Source organism: Micromys minutus (genome assembly GCF_963924665.1).
Source record: "Micromys minutus genome assembly, chromosome: 24".
Lineage (NCBI taxonomy): Eukaryota > Metazoa > Chordata > Mammalia > Rodentia > Muridae > Micromys > Micromys minutus.
In genome coordinates this window covers 27,937,324-27,960,971 of record NC_137959.1, presented here as the reverse complement: position 1 = coordinate 27,960,971, position 23,648 = coordinate 27,937,324, and the positions used below count along the sequence as shown (strand labels likewise).

At 43.2% G+C, this 23,648-nt stretch overlaps 1 protein-coding gene across 2 annotated transcripts; it reads right to left on the bottom strand.

The window, feature by feature from the left end:
- Positions 1 to 610: 610 nt before the first annotated feature.
- On the bottom strand, positions 611 to 5,012 carry PDP2 (pyruvate dehydrogenase phosphatase catalytic subunit 2). 2 transcript variants are annotated; one of them, XM_080936798.1, is made up of 2 exons: positions 4,916 to 5,012; positions 611 to 3,064 (listed from the first exon to the last, which is right to left on the bottom strand). In XM_080936798.1, the coding sequence occupies exon 2, from the start codon at positions 3,015 to 3,017 to the stop codon at positions 1,425 to 1,427; it is 1,593 nt and encodes a 530-aa protein (XP_080792924.1). In that variant the 5' UTR covers positions 3,018 to 3,064; positions 4,916 to 5,012; the 3' UTR covers positions 611 to 1,424. The 2 variants fall into 2 exon arrangements, with proteins under 2 accessions (XP_080792924.1, XP_080792925.1); XM_080936799.1 differs by having other exon boundaries at positions 611 to 3,018; positions 4,916 to 4,998.
- Positions 5,013 to 23,648: the final 18,636 nt, after the last annotated feature.

Below are 23,648 nucleotides of genomic sequence, written 5' to 3'. Positions count from 1 at the left end.
AAAAGGGCCAAAAAAAAATATGTGTGTGTCCATTTAGGGACACATTTCCTGCAGTTTAATGCCAGAGCCACCCAGGAGAGAAGGAAATTTATTCCCTAAAACCAATTTGTGTAGATTAGTTTTTAAGCAAACACCAACAACCCACTATGACTATGAACAGATACATTTTAACTTTCACCCAACTATCGCACTAAATATGGTCTAGTCCTCAAGGTGTGGCTATGGCAACAACAGGCAGGGGCAGGTGGCCCATCTGATAAGTCTTCCCTCCTCCCTTCCAAGATGCAGAGAGAAAGCCTTGGCTCCTGGCTGTTCTCACAGGACCTTACTTTCACTTCTCTAGATCCAGACTGAACTCTCTCAAGTCCACAGACCACTGGGGAAAAAAAAAAATCCATCCTGCCTAAACGTCCTCAACTACCACCCAACCACGTCATCTTTCTTCCGACCTTTGGAAGATAGAACAGGTAAGATTTTTCCAGTCACGTCAGTATGAGGCTGGGCAGAACAGCAGAGGTAGGATAGTGTCACCTGGAACCAAGAGTGTTTGAAGGCTGTAATCACAAGGAACCTAAAATTATGAATAACCCATGGCTAAGCCTAGGGGGAACCGTTTACTAAGCAAAAACACCAGGAGTTAGGGATTAGAAGGAAATCACCTCCCTGATGGCTCAAAGGTTCAGAGGTGAGGCTCAACAGAGGGGAACAATAGCTGCACAATTAAATTCAGCTGGAGGCCTAGTTCCTCTGATCCTCAGCTGAGGTGCCAAACGTGCTTCTGGCAGCCCTGTTGCAAGCTGAGGACTTGGTTTTAAAATAAACGTAACCAGCGTTAAGACGCAAACAGTTGCAGAATATCATCAGTCATTTCTCTCTCTCTCTCTCTCTCTCTCTCTCTCTCTCTCTCTCTCACACACACACACACACACACGGAAGTTGGACTACAACATAGAAAAGTGCCCTGAAGATTGCTTTGTAAACCTAGGCTTCTCTAATTAAACAAAAGACTAGCGCCTAGAAGTTGTGCATAACAGAGTTCAGAGTGAGCGCATCTGTCAAATTTGCAACCGGGTCTCAGAAGATCCTGAAGCTCTTTATTCTTAGACTCATGATTAAATGTATCCTTTAAAAGCACAGGATGACACAATTTAACAGTCTTTATAAAGGACTTGGGCCACGTGAGCCTAAGCCAATTTTAGTCTTTATTCTGTCTGCGGCACAGAAGAGCTGACCAGCCCACACAGGACAAAAAAACACTCCTAACGTCTTTGCTTTTTGCACTAAGGATGGTTTTCCCTCCTTTTGTTAATTACCCAGCAACCTATGTCTGCCTATTCTTTACTAAGGTTTGAACTGCTCACTAAGGAGTGAGTGGAAATGCTTTCCAGGGCATTCGTGTTAGCCTCAGCACCAGAGTGCGACTCTTAACCCTCCTTATGATACTTATCAATAGAATCCGAGTTAAAAAACACCACCATGACAGTGATATCATCCCGGTACATTCTGGCCACATCCTCTGGCAGCGTCAACATGGCAGCCAGACGCTCCGGCTCCATCTCCCCGTATTCGTTGCTCCCGATGGCGTGTCTGATCAGATGTGTGGCTGTATTTTGGTCAGCTGCATGGAGTCCGCTGGCTTTCCTCTGCAGCAGCAGACTCTGCATGAGGCCCAGGTTGGCTGGTCTTTGGTCCAGGCCCGGCTTCTGGCGACCAACTTTGGACAGGTGCTCCACCACCAGCCTTACCACATCCTCATTGCCCAGCATGTCCCACAGGCCATCTGAGGCCAGCACGAGGAACTTATCTTGGGGCCTCAGCCTGTGGTATGTAACCTCAGGCTTGGCTGTCAGGTAGGGCGGAGTGTGGTAGTGGGGTGGGGTAAACTGGTAGATGTTGAGGGCCTCAGTATCAAAGCCCCTCTCTAGAACATTCCGCTGCAATTCTTTGCTCCATTTTAGCTGGACGTCCCCGAAGGCCCTGCAGGGTATGAGGACACCCAGCAGTCTGTCATCTATGATGAGTGTCCTGTCCTCAGACTCAGGGTGTTCTCTCTTAAGCCGGGACAGCTCAGATTCATTCCAGGCATTGTGGTCACAGGTAAGAGGTAAGCATGACCAGGCACCACTGTCTTCCTGGACGCCAAGGATAGCCCGGCAGTCACCAGCATTGGCTACATGCAGGTGCATGCCATTGACATGGGCCATGCAGGCTGTTGCCCCAGAAAAAGCAACCTGGAGGGATAAGTTCTTTGTTACCTCATCTTCCAGAGGAGCCTGGATTTCTAGGGAGATGTCAGAATCCAGTCTCTGGAAGGAGTACATCAGCGCTTCTTCAATGCTTAGCCCCATTTCCATGTGCAGGTCAAGGAGCTCCTGCCAATAGACGCGTAGGTGGTCCAGATGCACTGACGTGACGTCCTTATAAATACTATCTCCAGGGTGCTTGAGCCACTGCAGGATGGGCAGCAAAGGCTTCGTGTTTTCCATTGCTTCCTCCATCTGCTCCAAGGTCTCGTGGGACATCAGGGACACCGCCGTGTAGTAGAAAAGCCTCTCGCTCACCGCCTGTGCACACGCATGGCCACCATGTCCATCAAAAATGCCAAACATCATCCCGTTCGTTTGCACGCAGGAAGCCACACCCTGCCGGTCCTCCACTGGGGAGTTGGCAGCCAACTGGTTGCTCTCAAACCTTAACACTGAATTTGGAACTCCATTGTTGAAATCAAGGACCTTGTGGGACGACTCACCAGCTCGGAGCAGGTCATTGACCTGTTCAGGGCTGAGCTGTAAGTGGAAATCCTCTTCCTCGGTTGATGTGTGCCTGTAGGCTTTCCGCAGAGCAAAGCCACCACATGGAGATCTGTCCCTTATGGCTGACGACGCCAGAGAAGAGAGCCTCCATTTCAGTTGATCCCTACTGGTGGCAGCCCTTGAGTACAGGCGTCTCCCGCCCCGCAATATAGCGATGCGATTCCTTGCAGAATTGAGGATCCAGTAGGACACCGTACTTGACATTCTGAAATAATATTGACAAGTGGAGGTGGGGTGTTTTTTTTTTCAGCCTGAAAATTTAAAGAGTTTATAAAAGCTTCAAAGTTCCAGATTATTAAAAGTACTGACTGCTAGAACATTCCTTTTGCTAATACGCTCTGATTTTATAGAGCCAATAAGGCCTTCCTCCTGGCCAATTAGTGGCTCCTTTTCCTCTCTCCCTTCTAAACCCTTCCTCAGGCCAGAGCTCACTATCTAGCTCCTGTGCCCAGTCTCTCTTGCAGTATAAGTTTCCCTTCAGCATCTGCTCCCCCAAGCATCTATCCACTCCACAAATTCCAGAAAGACAGCTGTTTACTAGCCTTGTACCTGGTGCACATTACTATATATCATATAAATGTATTACATAAATATTAGCTCAGCATGGCCTATTTGGAGCCCCACTGGCACTAGCTACTTAGTAGACATACTGCTTCACTATCTGATCGGCACTATACGGTTGGGTTTGGTTTTACTATTGTGGGTTTGCTCATCACTAGGAACTGAACACTACATCCCCAGCCCGCTTTTCACACTTAGCCTTGAACTTTAGATTCTTCTGCCTCAGATTCCAGTGACTAGGTGCTGGTCTCACAGGGTTTATTGGTCGTTTTTTTTTTTTTTTTTTTTTTTTGTGTGTGTGTGTGTGTGTTCTGAGACAGGGTCTTACTTTGTCACCCGAGCTGACATGGAATTCACTGTGTAGATCAAGCAGTGAATTCAAACTCAGAAATCTGCCTGCCCTGACCTCCTCAGTACTGAGATCTAAGTTGTGTGCCACCGTCCCAAGTTTTCACTACATTTTGTAAAGATTTAATAAAATATGACACTTCCAAGCTGGTCACAGTGCCATCAAAGATGAAAAGGCAAGCTGATCTATGTGAGTTCAAGGCCAGCCTGATCTACACAGCAAAATATTACTTTGCGAATTATTCTGGGCCAGCCATCATAACAAAGTGGGGCCATGACAATGGGGTAGCAGGATAGGAACTGGATGTGTGGGAGTATGCCTTTAATCCCAGCATTTAGGAGGAGAAAAGACAAGCAGAATTTGAGACCCAGTACACAGAGAACCCCTGTCTCAAAAAAAAAAAAAAAAAAAAAAAAAAAACAACAAAAGGAAGGAGTCCCTATTTTTGTCCTTGGGGTACATTCTGGTCAGATTTTTATATCTTTGGGTCAACTACTTTGAATATGACTTCCTATTAAAGACAATGTATTTAGTGATAGTACTATTTATGGATTTTGGCATAAAAACATTCACAGTTACTGGAGACTTGGAGTTTGTTTCCACTAACCTGGTACTAAATTACATGGCATTTGCAGCCACCTTTCCCTTATTTCCAAAATCAGTAGGTCAAAGGGTATAAACCGCACTGTCAAACTGATTTCCCAAAGCCAGTACCCATCAGGCTGTACTTGGAACAGATGAGGTTGGTCAGGGGCAGTTGGCCTCAGGCGCCTCTTGACCCTGCAGAAAGGGCAGGCAGCCGTGCGCAATTAAAACCGTTCGCCTCCAATGGGACAGAATTTAGCACCCCTAAAGAAACCAAATCTCTGGATTTCTTAGCTGGACCTCAAGGCTCTAAGAACTCCCAGCTCCCGTTTAGTGGCTGAGCCTTGGCTTTCCAAGGTGTAAAACGCGAATCCAGTTGCGAAGTCCAGCTCACTACTAAGGAAGCTGGTGCAGGGAACCGGCTAAGCAGCCGACTACTCCACCAGTGCGCGGGCCCACGTGGCGCGTGCGCGCGAGTGGAGTGACCATGACCGGGGACCAGCTCGTCCCGCCCTCTCACCTCATCCCCTCTCCCTCTCCGCCCCATCACCTGAGGCGCCCGTAAACCAGGGAAGACGTCCGCACCCCCAATCGTCCCCTTCCTTACCTCGTATCCTCGTCCTCTCCTCACCAGCTGGCGCCGCTGGCACTCGGCGGATCCTCTCAGCTCAGGTCCTGAGCACAGTACAGTTCCACGGTTGCTGCGACTGGGTTTTTACTTCCCCGGAGAGGCCCCCAGTGGAGGAACCAGCACCAAAAAGAAAGCTCCCTCCCGCCATTCCTGATTGGCTCATCTGCGGAGGCGGGCCCTTGACGGACATTGATATTACCCAATGGATGAAGAGGGCAAAAGGAAGGCAGAGGGGCGGGGCCGGGAGGGGCCACCCTGCACTCTACCCCCTGGGGGGTGGTTATCGTAGCTTTTGTGCAGCCGCTGCGCCACTAGGTCGTCACGTGAGATTCTTCTCCAAGCTTGCCTTACCACCACACCCTGTAAGCCCAGAACCAAGAGACTTCTCCAGTTCCGAACAGTGCTTTCTTGAATAGATTCCTCCCGGGTTTTGTTCTGTTTCCACCTAGGCCTATCTCCAAAGTGCCCCACCCCTATTATCAATCTTTTGGACACCTAACTTGAAAGCCTTACAGACCAGGTTCTACTTGCCCTGACTTTTTTTCCCCCAGCCATACCTGCTTCTTCCTAAACTATTAATGGCTCCGTCGGCCCTAGGAGACCCAAGTCTAAACACTACGGTCACTTTGATGCCTCCCTTACTCTCACAACTTAATCCTATTGCCAAATTACACTTAGTCCCAACCGATTATCCTTCCTTTACAAACAGCTCGAATGAGCCTTCTAAAGCTCAAATTTCTATCTAAAGAGTTCATTAACGCCTTACAAACCACCACTTTGGATTCACAATCGCATTGGCCTCTTAGTGACAAGTGATGTTAGCTGGCACCTTTACTTGTTGGTATCTTGGAAGAGCCGGAACCAGACGACCAGTTTTCCCTCCTTGCTTTCTGGTCCTAACAATAGCTGAGTCCAGTCTTTGCCTTATAAATTACCTTAATGGAGCCTTCCTAAATGTGTGAGCCTGTAGAGGCCTTTCGTGAAGTCAAAGAGAAATCAGAGATAGCAGAAAGGCCTGAGAATGCGGTCTCTGGAAAGGCATGCTGGCCTACCCAAAGCCATGCCTGAGGTAAAAGTGTTTCTGCTGTATTTCTGTGAATGATGTGTCCCCCCACTCAGTCTCAGGCCTCTCAAGAACGTGGTTGCTTGGGAGTGTTTTGTTTTGTGTTTTTTGAGTAGGATCTCACTACGTAACCCTAGCTGGCAATAAGTTTTAGTTGTTCAGCCCACAATATGGCTGACCCTAAGCTGACTCTCAGAGACACACACATGCACCCTGGAACTTTCTTGAGAAAAGTTATGTCATTCTGCTAAGTCTGAAACCATAGAGTTTTTATTTTTATTTTTTTAATTTTATAAAATATTTGAGGGCCAGGTGTGATGGTGCACACCTTTAATGACAGCATTCAGGAGGCAGAGGCAGGCAGATCTCTGAGTTCAAGGCCAGCATGGTCTACAAAGCAAGTCCAGGACAGCCAGGGCTCTGTTACACCGAGAAACCCTCTCTTAGAATTGAAGCAGAGGAGGAAGGTATCTAATGTGTAGTGCAAGCAAGGCCAGAAAAAGGTATGGGATCCTTAGGAGTTCCAACCTGCATGAGGGATGCTGAGCTGGCTTGTGTGAGTACTAAAATCCGAACCCTAGTCCTTGTGATTTTACAGCAAGTGCTCTTAACTGTTGGGTATCTCTCCAGCTACCCACTACACTGTGCGTGTGCATATGCATGTGTGTGTGTTACTAGGAAGGGAACCTATGGCTTCTCACATACTAGTGTTCCAAAGCTGCATTACAGGTCCAGCTCCTTTTTCTAAGTGACCAGAAACCCATACTTCCAAAGTAAAGCGGTGTACTGGCTGGTTTTGTGTCAACTTGACACAAGCTGGAGTTATCACAGAGAAAGGAGCCTCCCTTGAGAAAATGCCTCCATGAGATCCAGCTGTAAGGCATTTTCTCAACTAGTGATCAAGGGGGGGGGGGCAGCCCATTGTGGGGTAGACCTGGGCTGGTAGACCTGGGTTCTATAAGAAAGCAGGCTGAGCAAGGCAGGGGAAGCAAGCCAGTAAGTAGCATCCCTCCATGGCCTCTACATCAGCTCCTGCTTCCTGACCTGCTTGAGTTCCAGTCCTGACTTCCTTTGGTGATGAACAGCGATATGGAAGTGTAAGCTGAATAAACCCTTTCCTCCCCAGCTTGCTTCTTGGTCATGATGTTTGTGCAGGAATAGAAACCCTGACTAAGACAAGTGGCATCTATGACGATATGACATATAATACAACTTGCACTTAAAAAACCACAAATCGAGGCCAGGGAGATGACTCAGTGGTTAAAATTATTTGCCACAAACTCTAACAACCTGAGTTTGATCCCTGGGATCCACATGGGGAAGGAGACAACCAGTTCCCTTAAGTTGTTCTCGTACCTCCACAAGCAAACCCCTCCCCCTCACAAATAACTAAAAAGTTTAAAGGAAACTATAAGTACATCCTTCATATTATATATGATCATCAGCTCAAGACGCCTGTATGATCTCTTTGTCCAAAGCTGTTGTAAGAGACAAATGAAAGTAAAAAGGACTGGTTGGGGCTGAAGAGATGGTTCAGTGGTTAAGAGCACTGCTACTCTTCCAAAGGACCCAGGTTCAGTTCCCAGCAACCAGCTTACCACCACCTGTAATTAGAGTTTCTGGAGGTCCGATGCCCTCTTCTGGCCTCCACAGGTACACATAGTAATATCACTGTTGTCAGCAGCAGTAGCAGAAGGAAGAGAGAAAAGACAGGTTTTTTCAGTCAGTGTCTTCGATCTGCAATCATCTTCACTCCTAGGAACTAGCACAGCCTCAGACAGGCCAACCCCAACCAGAAGCAGTGACTTCACAGGCATCATACTGTCCCCTTGAACACTCAGGACTTCTAGCCACCTTACAGAACAGAGACGATCAAGCAGACAACAGCAGGACCACGATTGCTAATTCATGCGTTCCTCTCGTCTCCTGCCCCAATTCTTCGTCTATTTCAAGCCTAAGTCAGTATTCACAGATGGACTGAATTTCCAGTTTCTATCTTTGCAACATGGCCACATCGATTAAACTCCTGTCCACTCTTTCACCACCAGGTTGCTTTGCTTTCTTTTGAATGAGTGGTCAGACCTGACAAATAAGAACCTTGAGATATAAGAGCCTTCTGTATCCTGGTTTGCTACACTTTCAGTTTGTAGTAGTAAAGAGACAGAAGTGAGCATTACAATGTTTCTTTACCCCTTTTGTGATAGCAATTTATTATGATTTAAAATCCAGTCCTACTTTCGAAGGAACCTCAGAACCTTTTTGTATTTCATACAGGATAAAAATCAACATGAATTTATTTTTACTTTGTTTAAGGGGAAATCACCACCATTGGATGGTGCCACCTAAGGTCAGAGAAAGCAGAGCACAGGACTACAGAATGTTTTAGCATTATGCTATTAATTGTTATTATTTATAAGACTTGCTTTGGTCATGGTGTCTGTTCACAGCAATAAAACCCTAACTAAGACAGAAGTTGGTACCAGGGACTGGGGTGTTCCTGTGATAGGCCTGACCATGCTTTTGTTTGGAAGAATGTGGATTTTGGGACTTTGGATTTGGAAAGCTGGGGAAGGCTTTAAATGGGGCTTAATGGGCTATCCTAATAAGAATATGGAAGACTTTGTTACTGAGAGTGATTTGGAATGTGCTGACTTGGATCAAGCAGTTTCAGTGGAGAATTTCAGTATGTGGCCAAGAGACTGTTTTTGTAGTATTTTGGTGAAGAACATGGCTGCTTTTTTTCCTTTGTTCAAAGAGTCTGCCTGAGTTTAAGATGAAGAAATTTAAATTAATTGCTTTGAAAAAGGAAGTCTCAAAACAGCCTGGTGTAAATTCTGTTGTGTGGTTACTAAAGCTCACCCTTATGAAAAACATTTTAATAAAAAGAAGCAAGTTGAGAAAGGAAAGATAACAAAATATATGGGTTCCAGCATTAAAGGGACACCAGGAAGTGAAATAGAGCTAGGTTGAATTAAGGAAGTAAGAATCTTGGGACAAGACTCCACCCAGCTAAATTAGCTCCAGGCACTTAATACAAACCTTTAATCCCTGGAGTCAAAGACAAGCAGATCTTTAAATTCAAGGCCAGCCTAGGACAGCAAATTCTGAGTGAATAAAAGCTTAAATCCAGGTGTAATGTACACACCTTTAATCCCAGGAGACTGGCATTCAGATCTCTAAATTCAAGGTCAGTCGACAGAGAAAGATCCAGAACAGCCAAGTTTAGGTAGTGAAGGAGTTAGAAAAGAGGAATCTAGTAATAATGCAATAGAACTAGGTGGGCACATTCCAGCTTCTGAAAGCAGCAGAACTTGCCAGCTTCAGCCATGTGGCTCTGGTCTTATATTTAAGAGGAGAAGGAGACACTGGGACAATTGATGCTGGTCAGCTGGAGCTAAGAAATTAGTGGTGATTAAGAAGAGACTAAAATCACTGAGGTAAAATCTGGGAAATGTTTTCTGAGAGGACAAAAAAACTGTGTTCCAGAGATAGTCAAGGTTGTACCTCATGCTGCAGCTGTACTTGGTAATGTGTAAGTAACACCCAGGTGGTACTGGTTTTGAAGGCATGAAGGCATCGTGGAGAACAGCTGAGGCTCTGCACTGTGAGAGGCCATGGAAGGCCACTGGTGAAAGGGCAGCCTCAGTTGTAGTTGACAATCCAGGATTGAAGGGGTCAGGCAAAGGATTTGAGGCTTGGCACCATGAAGGGAGCCTATAAGAGGTTATTGGTGAAGCCTACTTGCAACAGAAGACCCCAGTATATTAGAGATGCCAGTACCATGAGATGATCACCAAGAGCAACAGCAAAGGTGTAGTGCATCAACCTGAGCTTGAAGTGCTACAGAGGGCAGAGCTGGGGAAGTGAAGCCAGCCCTTGGAGGAGCCCAAATGATTGTGGATCCCAGACATTGAAACAAGAAGCTGTAACATTGAAGCTGTTAGGAAAGCTGCTAACAGGGAGTGGAACCAGCCCAGGAGAAAGAAGTATTTTGCAGACAACAAAGATGGAAAAAGGAATTGAAGATCTGAAGACTGCTTTGATATCAGGCATGGAGATGGCAGAGTTTGGAGTTTGCCCAGCTGGTTGCCTGACTTAATTCAACGATTACAGTTAAGTGATTGGATAGATTTCAGAAGAGACTTACAACTTTGAACTTTTAACATTGCTACAGACTATGGTAACTTTGGAAGTTAGACAAATGTACTTTTTATTATGCTATGTTTAGATATGCCCCCCCCCCACTCATTTGTTTGAACAAGCTTATGGAGGCCAGGGAGTGGAATGTGATGGTTTGAATATGCTTGGGCCAGGGAGTGGCACTATTAGAAGGTGTGGCCTTGTTGGAGGAAGTATGTTACTCCGGGGGTGGGCTTAGAGACACTCCTCCTAGGTGCCTGAGGATGCTTAGTCTGTTCCTGGATTCCTTTGGATAATGATGGAGAGCTCTCAGCTCCTCCTGCACCATGCCTGCCTGGATGCTGACATGATCTTGTCTTGATGATAGTGGACTGCACCTCTGAACCTATAAGCCAGCCTCAATTAAATGTTATTATTTATAAGACTTGCCTTGGTCGTGGTGTCTGTTAATAGCAATAAAACCCTAAGACATGAATGAAACTTCTTTGAAGTTGGTATTGGATAGCCAACTGGGGACTTCTTTCCTGGGGAAGCCTATTTCTCCTATTCTTAGCACTCCTTAGTTGCCTACAGTTCTCTTTCAAGGGTTGAGGCTCTATAATATTTCCCCCTTCCTTTGTAGCATATCCACTGTGTCTTCCTGGTTCAGATCTTCTTTAAGGCAGCCATGTTGATGAGACTTCACAGTGTAGCTTCTGACATTTCTAGTGGAGATCTCACAGCAAATTCCTGTTCCTCCAGCTCTTATGAGTTTCCCCACCCCTACCCCACCCCCTTTCTATAATGATTCTGGAGCCTTAGGTGCAGTTGTGTCCTGTCTGTTTTTCTAGGGAGACCTATCTGTCCCCCACCCCAACCCCTCAGCTTCTTACTCTATACATAACTGTAGTAGAACCACTTTAAGCTTATCCCTGACCAGCTTACAAATAACTAAGACCCAGACTGTGGTTGTTTTATTTGGCTTTGACAATTATCAGGGTAATTCCTAATCTACTTTTCTATTGGCCTGGCTGCCTCCCCAGCAGAGTACCCCCAAACAGATACTGTTTCTCCTGGCTTTGTGCTCATGGTCCATTTCCTCTCATGGTAGCTTCCTCCTCTTGTCTTCTCCACCCGGTTTTTCCTCTTTGTCTTTTCCACTTGAAACCAGGTAACTCAGTACACACCTACTTCTAATCCCTCCAGCAATTAGCCATAGCCAACTTTTATTTAACAGTAGTTTTAAATCAAGGAACAAGGTTTGCTCAATGAAAGCTTGTAAATGTGAGAATTCACTGATGACCTAGACCTTCCCTTCAGGTACAGAATTTAGCATTACAGTACATAGCATCAGACCAACCTCAATACCTCTGCAGTTCTATGGATTACAGCTTGGTTATCATTGACTGAACAGCTAATATCCACTTATAAGAGAATAAGAGATAAGAACCAGTCATTTTTGGTATGGACTACCTCACTCAGGACAGTATTTTTCTAGTTCCATCCATTTACCTTCAGAGCTCATGATTTTTTTTTTTTTTTTTTTTTTTTTGTTTGAGTCAGGGTCTTACTATGTAGCTCTGACTAACCTGGAACTCACTACATAGACCAGGTTACCCTTGAACTTACAGAGATCTGCCTGCCTCTGCCTACCAAGTGCTGGGATTAAAGGCATGCACCACCACCACCCAGCTTATGATTTCATTTTTTAATGATAGAATAATATTCCACTGTGCAAATGTACCACATTTTTTGTCCATTCATTGTTTCCAAATTCTGGCTGCTATTGAAGATAGTTGAGAAAGTGTCTCTGTGGAACGATGAAGCTTCCAATAGACATAGATGGATCTTGAGGTAGATTGAGTTCCATCTTCTTAAGAAGCTGCTACACTGGTTTCCAAGGTGACTGTACAAGTTTTTCACTCCTACTAGTACCAAAGGAGTGTAATCTTACTCCACATCCTCACTGGCATGAGCTGTCATTTGCTTTATTGATCTTAGCTATTCTGACAGATGTAAAATGAAATAGAGTCGTTTTTATTTGCACTTCCCTGTTGACTAAGGATGTTGAACATTGTCTTTAAGCCAGTTGAGGTTTTTCTTTTGAGAGTTCTCTGTAGGCTTATATTTTTTTTAAACATACTTTTTACAAGGGCTCGCAAACGCTTCAACCTCCCTTATAGCCCACTGACCAAAGAGTGGGAGCTGGGAATGGCCAATATGACAAGGGGGATGTGAGCCTGTTTAGAAGTAGATTCTAATCTTTACTGTCTATAGTCGGCCTACTAGCAAACAAACAAACAGCAGCAGCAGCAGCTCGATCCAGAAGAAACTGTGAGGCTCTGCTGATTTGCCCAAGTCCACTAAAGTGGCAAGAAACAGCTGGAACACCACCAGAAGCTCTTTAGTGTGCTTCTTTCTACAAAGTCAAGACAAGCAAAGTTCACCAAAGAAAGCAAGGTGAACCAATGCAGTAGCATCGTCATCGAAGACCACCAGCAAGGCGAACCAGTGCAATGATGTATTCAGTGCAGACCAGCATCAGCAAAGCCCAATGAAGATGAGCAAGGTGAACCAATGCCAGAGCATGGTCCACTGTCTACTGGGTTACAGTTACACTATTTCCAAAAAACATCATGGGTCCTCTCAAGTGTCCACTTGAGCAAAACATCACATGCTCTTTCACCAGACAGATTCCAGAAAAAAAAATATGTTTGTTCTCAGCAAAACATCCTCTTAGACAGCTTCCAGAAAAACATCATATGATGCAATTGAGTTTCCAAGGAAACCAGAAATTCCCACTTCAGTTCTCTGCTTAGATCTGTACTCTAATTTTAAATTGGGTTATTTGTTCTCTTGGTGTCGGTTTTTGGTTTTGTTTTGTTGTTGTTTTAGTTCTCATATATACTTTGCATATTAGCCCTCTGTTGGTCCCATTCCATAGGCTGCCTCTTTATCTGATTACTGGTGTCCTTTGCCTTACAGAAGTTTTCAGTGTCATGAGGTCCCATTTATTAATTTTTGACCTTTGTGCCTGAGCTATTGGAGTTCTGTTCAGGAAGTTGCCTCCTGTGCCAATGAGTTCAAGGTTATTTCCTACTTTCTCTTCTATCAGGTTTAGTGTGTCTGGTTTTATGTTGAGGGATAAGATCCACTTAGAGTTGAATTTTGTGCAGGGTGATAGGTATGAATCTATTTGCATTCTTCTACATGTGGCCATCCAGTTTGACCAGTTCCATTTGTTGACAGTGTTGTCTTTTTTCCAATGTGTATTTCTGGCATCTTTACCAAAAATGGATGTCCATGTATGTGTGGATTTATGTCTGAGTCTTCAGTTTGATTCCATTGATCAACATGTCTTTGAGGATATGTATGTGATGTCATGCTATGTCTGAGTCTTCAGTTTGATTCCATTGATCAACATGTCTTTGAGGATATGTATGTGATGCCATGCTATGTCTGAGTCTTCAGTTTGATTCCATTGATCAACATGTCTTTGAGGATATGTATGTGATGTCATGCTGTTTTTATTATTATAGCTCTGTAGTACAGTCTGAGGGCAGAAAAAAGTGAGACTTCTAACAGTTCTTTTATTATTCAAGATTATTTTAACTGTGCCTTTCAAGTTTCTATATGAAGCTGAAAAGTGTTCTTCCAAGATCTGTGAAGAATTGTGTTGAGATTTTAATGGAAATTGCATTAGATCTATAGATTACTTTTTGGTTGGATGACCATTTTCACTATTAACTTAATACTACTGATTCATGGGCATAAGAAATCTTTCCATTTCCAGATATCTCTCTTCAGTGTCTTAAAATTTTTATTATATAAGTCATTCACTTGATTTGTTAGTGTAACCTTAAGATATTTTATATTATCTAAGGCTACTGTTCAAAATGATGTTTTCCTGATTTCTTTCTATCCATCTGTTATTAGTATATAGAAAGGCTACTGAGTTCTGTGAGTTAACTTTGTATTCAGCTACTTTACTGAAACTGTTTATCAGCTGTAGAAGTTTCCTGGTAACATTTTTACTATCACTTATGTATACTATTTTATCATCTGCAAATATCAATACTTTGACTTCTTCCTTTCCAATTTGTATCTCCTTGATCTCCATTAGTCATCTTACTGCTCTGGCTATAACTTCAAGCACTATAATGAACAGGTATGAAAACAGTTAACAACCTTGTCTTGTTCTTGATTTTAGTGGAATTGTTTTGAGTTTCTTTCCATTTAAGTTGACAATGACTGTGGGCATGCTGCAAACTGCTTTTATTATGTTTAGGTATGTACCTTGTATCTCTAATCTCTCAAAAAAATTTATCATGAAGAGGTGTTCGATTTTGTCAAAGGTCTTTTCTGCATCTAATGAGATGATTATGTGCTTTTTTATTTTCAGTTAGTTTTTATGGTGGATTACATTTACTGATTTATGTATATTGAACCATACCTGTATCTCTGAGATGAAATCTACTCAATCATGTTGGGTGATCTTTATGATATGTTCTTGGATTCAGTTTGCAAGTGTTCTTATTCAAACTTTTTACATTTATGTTCATGAGGAAAATTCATCTATAATTCTCTTTCTTTGCTGGGTCTTTATATGATCTTGGTATTAGCATAACTGCAGCCTCATAAAATAAATTGATCAGTGTTCTGTGTATATTTTGTGGAATAATTTGAGGAGTGTTAGTGTTAACTCTTTGAAATTCTGGTAGAAGTCTACATTGAAATTGCCTTCCTTTGGTTGGGAGATTTTTTATTGCTCTAGGGAATATATGTCAAATAGGGACAGTTTATTGCACATACACCTGGGACTGGTTGACCAGGGTCATGATTCAGTTCCCAGGAACTGAACCATGACCCCGAGTTAAGATCCTACAAGGTTTTTAAATCCAACATCCACAAACATCTGTGCCAAGTTACTTCATCAGTCAGGATTTAGGGATAGGACATTTCCTCAGGAACATGTCTTTGTTGTACATTTATCCTGCTCCCATTGATTGGGGGTATTCAACTGTGGCAAGGGAGTTGCCTTTTCTAACATTCATGGTCTTAGCTTGTCAACCATAATGCCAGTTACCTGTGTACATGTCTCTTTTGGACAAGTAGGATGTCAGTTTCTAGGGAGGTCTTGGAAACATAAACTTTTTACTGGACCATTCCTCAAATGAAAGTCTTATTCCAAATAGTTTTTTTTTTTTATTGGTTCATATCTTTCTCTTATGTTGGGGTCTATCCCAGGGGTAGCATATATTATAAATCTTATACACAGGTACAGGAAGTGCTGTTGGGTGGTTGGTAATGGCAGGTAAATATACAAAACAGTTCTATTGACTTTTATCATGATTGGTTTCCAAGGTTACAGATGTAATAGAATATATAATAAATCTTAGCATTAGAATGATTCCTATTGGGCTGGAGAGATGGCTCAGCTGATAAAGGCTAGGTTCACAACCAAAAAAGAAATCTGGAAGGGGGGCAGGAGGAGGGACAGGATTTGGGATGTAAAAAATTAAATAATTAATTAACAAATAAAATATGCAAAAAATAGAAAGAAAGTTTTCTGGTAACAGCAGAAAATATAAGAAAGTTTCCTTATGACAGGCTAGCCAAGTAGTTGTTACCTAGCCTTAACTCTTAACTCTCACTCACTCTCTCTCTCTCTCTCTCTCTCTCTCTCTCTCTCTCTCTCTCTGTCTCTGTCTCTCTGTCTCCCTCTCTATATGTGTGTGTGTGTATGTTTAAATTGTTTATCTGATTATGATTTAACTTTAGTAGTTGGTATGTATTGAGAAAAGTATCCATCTCTTTCAGATTCCAACTTAGTAGAGTATAGATTCCTATAGTATATCCTTAATGACTCTCTGGGTTTCCTCAGCATCTGTTGTTAAGTTTCCCCTTTCATTTCTAATTTGTTAATTTGGATATTCTCTCTCCACCTTTATTTAATTTGGATAATAAAGGCTTGTTGATCTTATCAATTTTTTCCCCAAAGAATCAACTATTTCAGTGGTAAAAGTAACATATTTGCCAGATGTAACTGTCATCCCCAGAGGCTTATGGCTAAATAAACTAAACTTACCCTTTCTAGTTCTTTCTGAACTCTGGCTGGCTGGTACAATTCAGCTCTTTTGGCTCAAAGCTCCTGTCTTCTCTTGGCTTCTCACTGAATTGCTCTGCTTGAAAAAAACTGCCTCTGAATTCCATAAACTGAACAAAACTGTATGAACTCAACTGAACACCATTGCATTGGCTGAACTTCATTCCTGACTCACTCCATGCTGCTATTAAGTAGCCTCTTTTTTCCTGTCTGTTCTTCTGAGAGTTGGGCATAGTTTCTCTAACTCATTCTGTCAAATCTTTCTGATTTGTCTGCCACTCACTTTCAAACATGGCTACATCATTTTACAAACTAACCTTCATTGTTTGTGATTAAAGGTGTGTACTAAAGGTAAGTTAATATTCCAGAGGGAGTAAATGTAATCGGCCTGAATCCCAGAGACCTAGAAAGTCTTTGGATGTAATCCCTTGCCAGAATAGCCAAGTCGCTCTATTAAAATCCCTCTATATTCACTGATTCATGTATTGTTTCTATTTTATTAATTTCATTCCTGAGTTTGGTTATATCTTGCCATCTACTCCTTTGTGTGTGTGATTTCTTCTTTTTGCTCTAGAGCTCTCAGGTTTGCTAAATTACTGATGTGAGGTCACTCCAGTTTCTTTATAATGGTATTTAGTGCTTTTATTTGTTGGAGGTAGTCGTCCTCCCAGAGGCTTACTGCTGAATAAGCTCACCCTTTCTAGTTCCTTTTTAACATAGAAAAAGAACTATGAACATAGAATTTTTGAACATAGCAAAAAATGGCTGGGTGGTTCAATTCAGCTGTTCTGGATCAAAACTCCTGTTCAAGCTGATTGCTTAAAACTGGATTCTCTCAGCTTCTCATTGAATTGATTGGAACTTGCTTCTTAAATCTGCCTTTGTTGGACCCATATGACCCAACGACCTGGGTGTCCACTCCCACAGAGACACAGATAGACTGAGAAGATCGATGGAATAGGCAAGAGGTTTAATTAATAAGTCCAGTGTACGAGGGTTGTTCTGCAAGTGGGACAAAGATGACCCCAAGGTTTCAAAGTACACATTTTAAATAGAGTTCTCAGGGCAGATTTCAGCAACAGCATCTTCTTGGTGGGTTACAGTGACCCTCAGATTCATTTGGATGAGGGGATTTAGGCTGATGAGATGTATATTTGGGTCTTTTTTCATGAGACCTTGTGGCTGTCAACCAACAAATTGTGGGTTATCATTCTTCTTTTGTTTCTCAGAATCGGGTGTTTTAAAAAAGTCTCAGAGCCGGGGCAACTTAACCTGGCCAAGAGCCTCACATTCTTGGATGTTTTGGAAAGTCCCAGAGAAGGGGGGCAACTTAACCCTAGGTAGCTTGGTCAAGAGCCTCATACCTTCATTGTGCCCCATAAGTTGTATTATTTGTGTATTCATTTTCATTCAATTCTAGAAAGTCTTTCTTTAATTTCTGTCTTGATCCATTTTTCATTCAGTAGTGAGTTGTTCAGTTTCTGTGAATTTGTAATCTTTCTGTTGTTAATATTCAGCTTTACTTCATGGTGATCTGGTAGGGATGTGGAGTGTTGTTTCAATTTTCTTATCTCTATTGAGACTTGTTTTGTGACTAAGTATGTGGCCAGTTTTGAAGAAAATTATGTGAAGTGCTAATAAAATATATTCTTTTGTGTTTAAGTGAAAAATTCTGTAAATATACGTTTGGTCCATTTGGTTTATAAGATGTGTTGGCTCCAGTATTTCTCTGTTTAGTTTTTGTCTGGATGACCTGTCTATTGGAGAGAATGGGGTACTGAAATCTCCCACGCCAATATGTGATTTCAGCTGTTGTAGTGTGTGGGGTGTTGTTTTGTTGTTTGTTTTGTTTCATTTTTGTTGCTGTTTTGTTTTGTTTGGGTTTTTTAGTGGTATTTTTTTTTAAAGAAGAGCAACTTTCACTATTGCTGGCATCACAGAGCCATGTGGCATCTGCGAAGTCCTTTCATTTCAGCAGCAGCCACCCTCCTGCAACTCTGCCGAAAACTCTGCTCGCATCCCCAATACCCCTTCTGTGGTCACTGTCACAATTCCCACTAGCCCAACAAAATCAAAACTCTAGAAACTTGTAATTTAACAATCAGATTTATATCAGTAAATTCTCACTCCACAAAACCTCCACACAATAAACTCAGATCTAATTGATATGATATAATCTGACCACCTAGGTCAGACAAACTGTCCTATAACAATCCATCCCCTATGAGATATTCATAGATACCTGTGTCTATTCAAAGCCACATGGAGTTGGGTCATCCTTGTCCTCCTTCATCCTGACTGCTCCATTTCTCTTGGCTTCTCTCCTCCTTTTCAAAACTCTGTCCCCGCCTTACTTTTTACTGCCCAATCATAAGCTTTGCCTTATCTCGTGCCTGCCCTCACACGTATATCAACCACAGATTTTTGTTTTGTTTTGTTATAAAATTGTGTGCCCTTGTGTTTGGGGCAATGTCATTTTGGTGAATTTTTTTTTAATGAACATATAGTGTTCTTCCCTATCTCTTGATTTGTTTTGGTTTGAAGACTATTTTGTCCAATATTAAAATGGCTTCACCAGCTTGCTTCTTAGGTTCATTTGTTTGGAATATCCTTTTCCATCCTTTACCCTGAAGTGATGTCTGTCCTTGATGTTAGGGTGTGCCTCTTAGATGCAGAAGCAGAATAGATCCTGTTTTTCACATCTATTCTGTTAGTCTATGCCTTTTTGTTGGGGGATTGAGACCTTTGTTGTTGAGAAATATCAGCATATGAGTTGATGGCCAGTCAAAGATGCCACTTCAAAATAAATCATTACGATGTAGCACAGTCAGCTCTGTAGGGCAGGGGTCTCTTGGATAATTCCAGCAAAGTACCCTGCTTCCTTAGCTATGCAGTTAAGATTTACTTTGTTAGGAAAACTATATTTGAGGTCACTTTTGTACCAGAAGGGCCTGAGATAGTAGCAGTTTGTTTGGCCCAAATAGCAGCATCAGGAAGAAACCTGAGGCTTTGCAAAACCTTTGGTGTCTTTATCCTTTGACAGTTAGCAGAGGAATTTAGCTTTGCAGCGACATCCTTGCTACCCAGCACCTTTAGTCTTTCTGGTTTGCCAGATTATCCAAACACTGTAAATCTGTCTCCGTACGAGAGGATTACAGTGTGTTTAGGTTGATTTATTCCTAAAAACTTTTAACATCTACCAAATTCTGTAGTTTCTATCATTACTTTCTAACTATTCTTAGAAATTAATTTTTTTAGGGGCTATAGATTCTTTTAGGGCTCTGAAGTTAAGAGTACTGGCTGTTCTTCCAGAGGACCCCAGTTCAATTCCTAGTGCTTACAGGGCAGCTGACTACTGTCTGTAGTGTCAGATCCAAGAGATCTGACTCCTTCTTCAGGCCTCTGCAAGCTCTAGGCATGTGTAGGTTTGTGTTAAGGCAATACATAATCGGACAGTGGAGAGGTGGGTGGGAAAAGAGGCTGGAGGAGCAAAAGAGGAGGCAGTAGGGGATATTGACAGAGGAGAAGATGGAGGCAGATGTGTATGTTCCTCTCGGTGCATCTCTAGCTTGGTGAGGTTATGATTATTTCTAAGGGTTTCTGTGGGTCTAATTTATCTTTTCTGGATGGGCAGTTTATAGTTTTGTCTGCTGATTGTAAGTTTATTGTGTAGAGGGTTTATAGATTGAGAATTTAACATATAAACCTGTTTAATAAGTTAATAGATGTGGAGTCATGATTGTACAGGGTGGTAGAGGAAAGGAACATGCCAGAGTGGTCATATCCACCTAGGACAGAAACAGCAGGGGTGGTGGAATGAACCACTCCTGAGTTCTTAGTTTGAGATCCCTGCAGTGCCAGATGGCTCCGTGTGGGAACCGGTAACCAAAGTGCCAGACTAAAACAGAGACAGCTGATAGAGAGAGGGCAGTGTGGGGACCACATGGTGTGTGCTTGACTCTGTCCTAGAGCAGCATCGGCGGAGTGAGACCTTGGTGCTGATAACAGAACTTTTTAATATTTACCACAACAGGTGGTATCTAACATAGGGCATGAATTCATGACCCTGAGATTAAGAGTCTCATGCTCTACCGACTAAGTTACCCGGGCATGCACATGATACATACACATATGTGTAAGTAAAACACCCATAAACATAAACTAATCATAAGATATCATTTTTAAAAGATTTATTTGTTTGTTTGTTCGTTTATTTTGTTTGTTTTATGAGAGCATACTGCCACTGTCTTCAGACACACCAGGCAAGGGCATCAGATCCCATTACAGATGGTTGTGAGCCACCATGTGGTTTCTGGGAACTGAACTCAGGACCTCTGAAAGGGCAGTCAGTGCTCTTAACCGCTGAGCCATCTCTCCAGCCCATAAGGCATCATTTTTTATTTATTTGTTTTTCTGAGTATGCACATTTTGCTTGCCTACATATATGTGTATGCCTGGTGCCGTAGATCCTCTGGAACTGGAGTTACAGACAGATAGGAGCTGCCACGTGGATGTTGGGAACTGAACCTGGCTCCTCTAGTACTCCTGACTGCTGAGCCATTTCTCCAGCCCAATAATAAATATGTTTAAATGACATAAAAATTACATCAATCAGTTTCTTTGGTATTTATGTGTGCCTGCATGTGTCATGGAATGAGTGAAAAGACCAGAAAACAACGTTTCAGGAATCTACTCTTGCCTTCTGCCATCCCGAGGCAGGTGTGCTGTGATGCATGGTTCAGGCTGGTCCTCTGGACTCTGCCTTCCATCATTCATTAAGAGATCCCTGCACCAAAACTGGCTCTCCCCCAGCACCTCCACCCGGGGATCAGATGTGGGTATTCAGGCTTTGAGACACTTTTACCCTGGGTCATCTGCCTGTCCCCTCTCACTTAGAACACTGAGCAGAAAGAGTGAGGTGTATCATGAAGATCCCTACGCGATGTTAAACCTGCAGCCTGAAGGGTGAGTCTGAGATAGATAAGAGAAGGGGGGGTGTTATTCACACTATAGAACAATTTTTGTATCCTATAATATAGAAAGGAACCTACATGTACACATAGTAAATAGAGTTTAATGCATATGATTGCTATTCTGAGTTAACTCTCTAGCCCACGTGACCCCGGGGAAATATAGGTTGTTAATTAGAGACTAACTGAAGAGCCTCTCAAGAAGTGCCCAAGCCCACTTGTCTCGAGACTGAGGGAAGGGTATAGGAATGTATAGGAATGCCCATGAGAGACATGGGTGTCACAGGTCTCAGAAATGTGACTGACCACATGACCAGAGGGACAAGGCTGTGCCCTGAATGACTGCCGTTGTGTCCCCTGCCTAGAAAGCACGTGCTGGCTGAAGGTAAGGGGGCAGTAGGTCTTTAGGGTGCTAAGCCACTGCTTTCTCTGACCACTGACTCTGAAGAAAGTGCAATTTACAGATTCAGTTCTCCTCACTGCTCGTTGGCATTTGTGTTGCCAGGCAACAGGAGCTCCAGTATTCTGGTTGCCATGCGTCCTCCCTCATCTGAAAGAAAGTGTATTTTCTTGTATTTTATGCATATGGTTGTTTTGCATATGTGTGTGTGTGTGTGTGTGTGTGTGTGTGTGTGTGCACCACTTGCATGCCTGATGCCCTCAGAGGTCAGAAGAGGGCATCGGCTCTGGAATTGAAGATACAGAGAGTTGTGAGCCACTGCTTGGGTGCTGGGAATTAAACCCCAGTCCTCGGCAAGAGACACCAGATGTCTTGACGGCTGGGTCTTCTCTCCAGCCCTGCTCCTCATCTTTATTTCTCCAATAGCTGGTTGGCTATTCCCACCCTACCAGTTAAAGATAGTACTTTAACTCGGTGGCCACATACTTCTGCATGAACCTACAAATGCCTAGAGGATGAATCTAACCATGTAACTTTAGTTAGAGGAGTAGATTAGTAGCTTATGGTAAATAGCACAACTTTTGTTCAATGCCCAGTCCTGTTTGTGGGGGAGATGTTATTTTATTTGATAGGCACTTAATTACTTCTTCCTTCCTCCCTTTGGATAAGATCTCTGTTAGATTTCTAGGCGGCGCAGAGACTGTAGTCTGACCTCAACAGAGGAAGCTTTATTTTAGCCCCTCTGGAATGGAGACGCCTGCATGGCTGGAAGAGAACACTTGGAGTTTGTGTAGAGGCTTGGGGATACATGAGTTAGATGCAGTCTCAGAGAGCCACTTGGGAGTCTGCAGTCTCTCTTTCCGGGTATTATGTACTCCGCTGAGACAGTCTGTTTTCCTGGAGAGGCTGCTTCAGCAAAAATGTTCCTCTCTGGGGCTCACTGAGAATGGTTTGAGCCCAGCCACTTGTAACCTCCCATGAATTCTGTTTCTACAACCAAGGCACTCTATCCGTCTCACTATGTAGCTCAGGATGTCCTTGAACTTACTGGATAGCCCAAGCTAACTCTGAGCTCAGGATTCTTCGGCCTCAGCTTTCTTTCTGAGTGCCGAGACTCCCCAGATGCAATACCATACCCACTGGGAAGTATGTTCTGCCTAGGAAGCCAACCGTCGTGGTCTGAATGAGAATAGCCCCCTTGGGCTTATATAACCCAAATATTTTTGATCCCCAGTTAGTGGAATTGTTTGGCAAAGTTTAGAAAGTGTGGCCTCACTGGAACAGATGTGACCTTGGAGGAAGTGTGTCAGTAGGGGTGTGTGTTGAAGCTTCAAAAGCCATGCCAGGTCCAATTTCTCCCTCCCCAGCCTCCTCCTCCCCCTCTTTCTCCCCCATTCCTCCTTCTCGCCCCCCCTTCTGCTGCCTGTGTGTGGATCAGAAGGTAAAACCCTCAGCTACTGCTCCAGTCCCATGCCTGTCTGCATGCCTTCCATGGTGATCATGGACTAAGTTTCTGAAAAATGTGAGCAAGTCTTCAATTAAATGACTTCTTTTATGAGAGCTGCTTTTTTCATGGTGTATCTTCCCAGCAACTAAAACACCAAACAAGGTGCTATTTGGTCTTCTGAGGAGGAGCCAGGTATAGGGTTAGGATAACTAAGGGAGACAGGGGCTCGGCCCTTTCAAATGACTCCAGGGGCCCAATTCACTCTTCTGGACTCGCAGCACCTACGCACTCACATGCACACGACTCTCCTCCTTGACGCACACATACACATTAAAAATTGTAAAGACCTTTATGTGTATGGGCGTTTGCCTGCACGTATGTATGCGCACACATGCGTGCCTGGTGTGCTCAGAGGTCAGAAGAGAGCATCGGATTCCCCGGAACTGGAGTTATAAATGGTTGTAAGCCACCACGAAGATGCTGAGAATTGAACCCGAGCCCTCCTCCAAGAGCAGCAAGTGCTCTCATCTTCCAAGATTTTTCTCCAGCCCTATTTAAAAAGAGAGGAAGAAAAGAAAAACTAATAATCTAAAAACTGAAAAAC

Excerpts from the sequence above, each read along its gene's own strand:
- PDP2 (XM_080936798.1), bottom strand. The coding sequence starts at position 3,017 with ATGTCAAGTACGGTGTCCTACTGGATCCTCAATTCTGCAAGGAATCGC.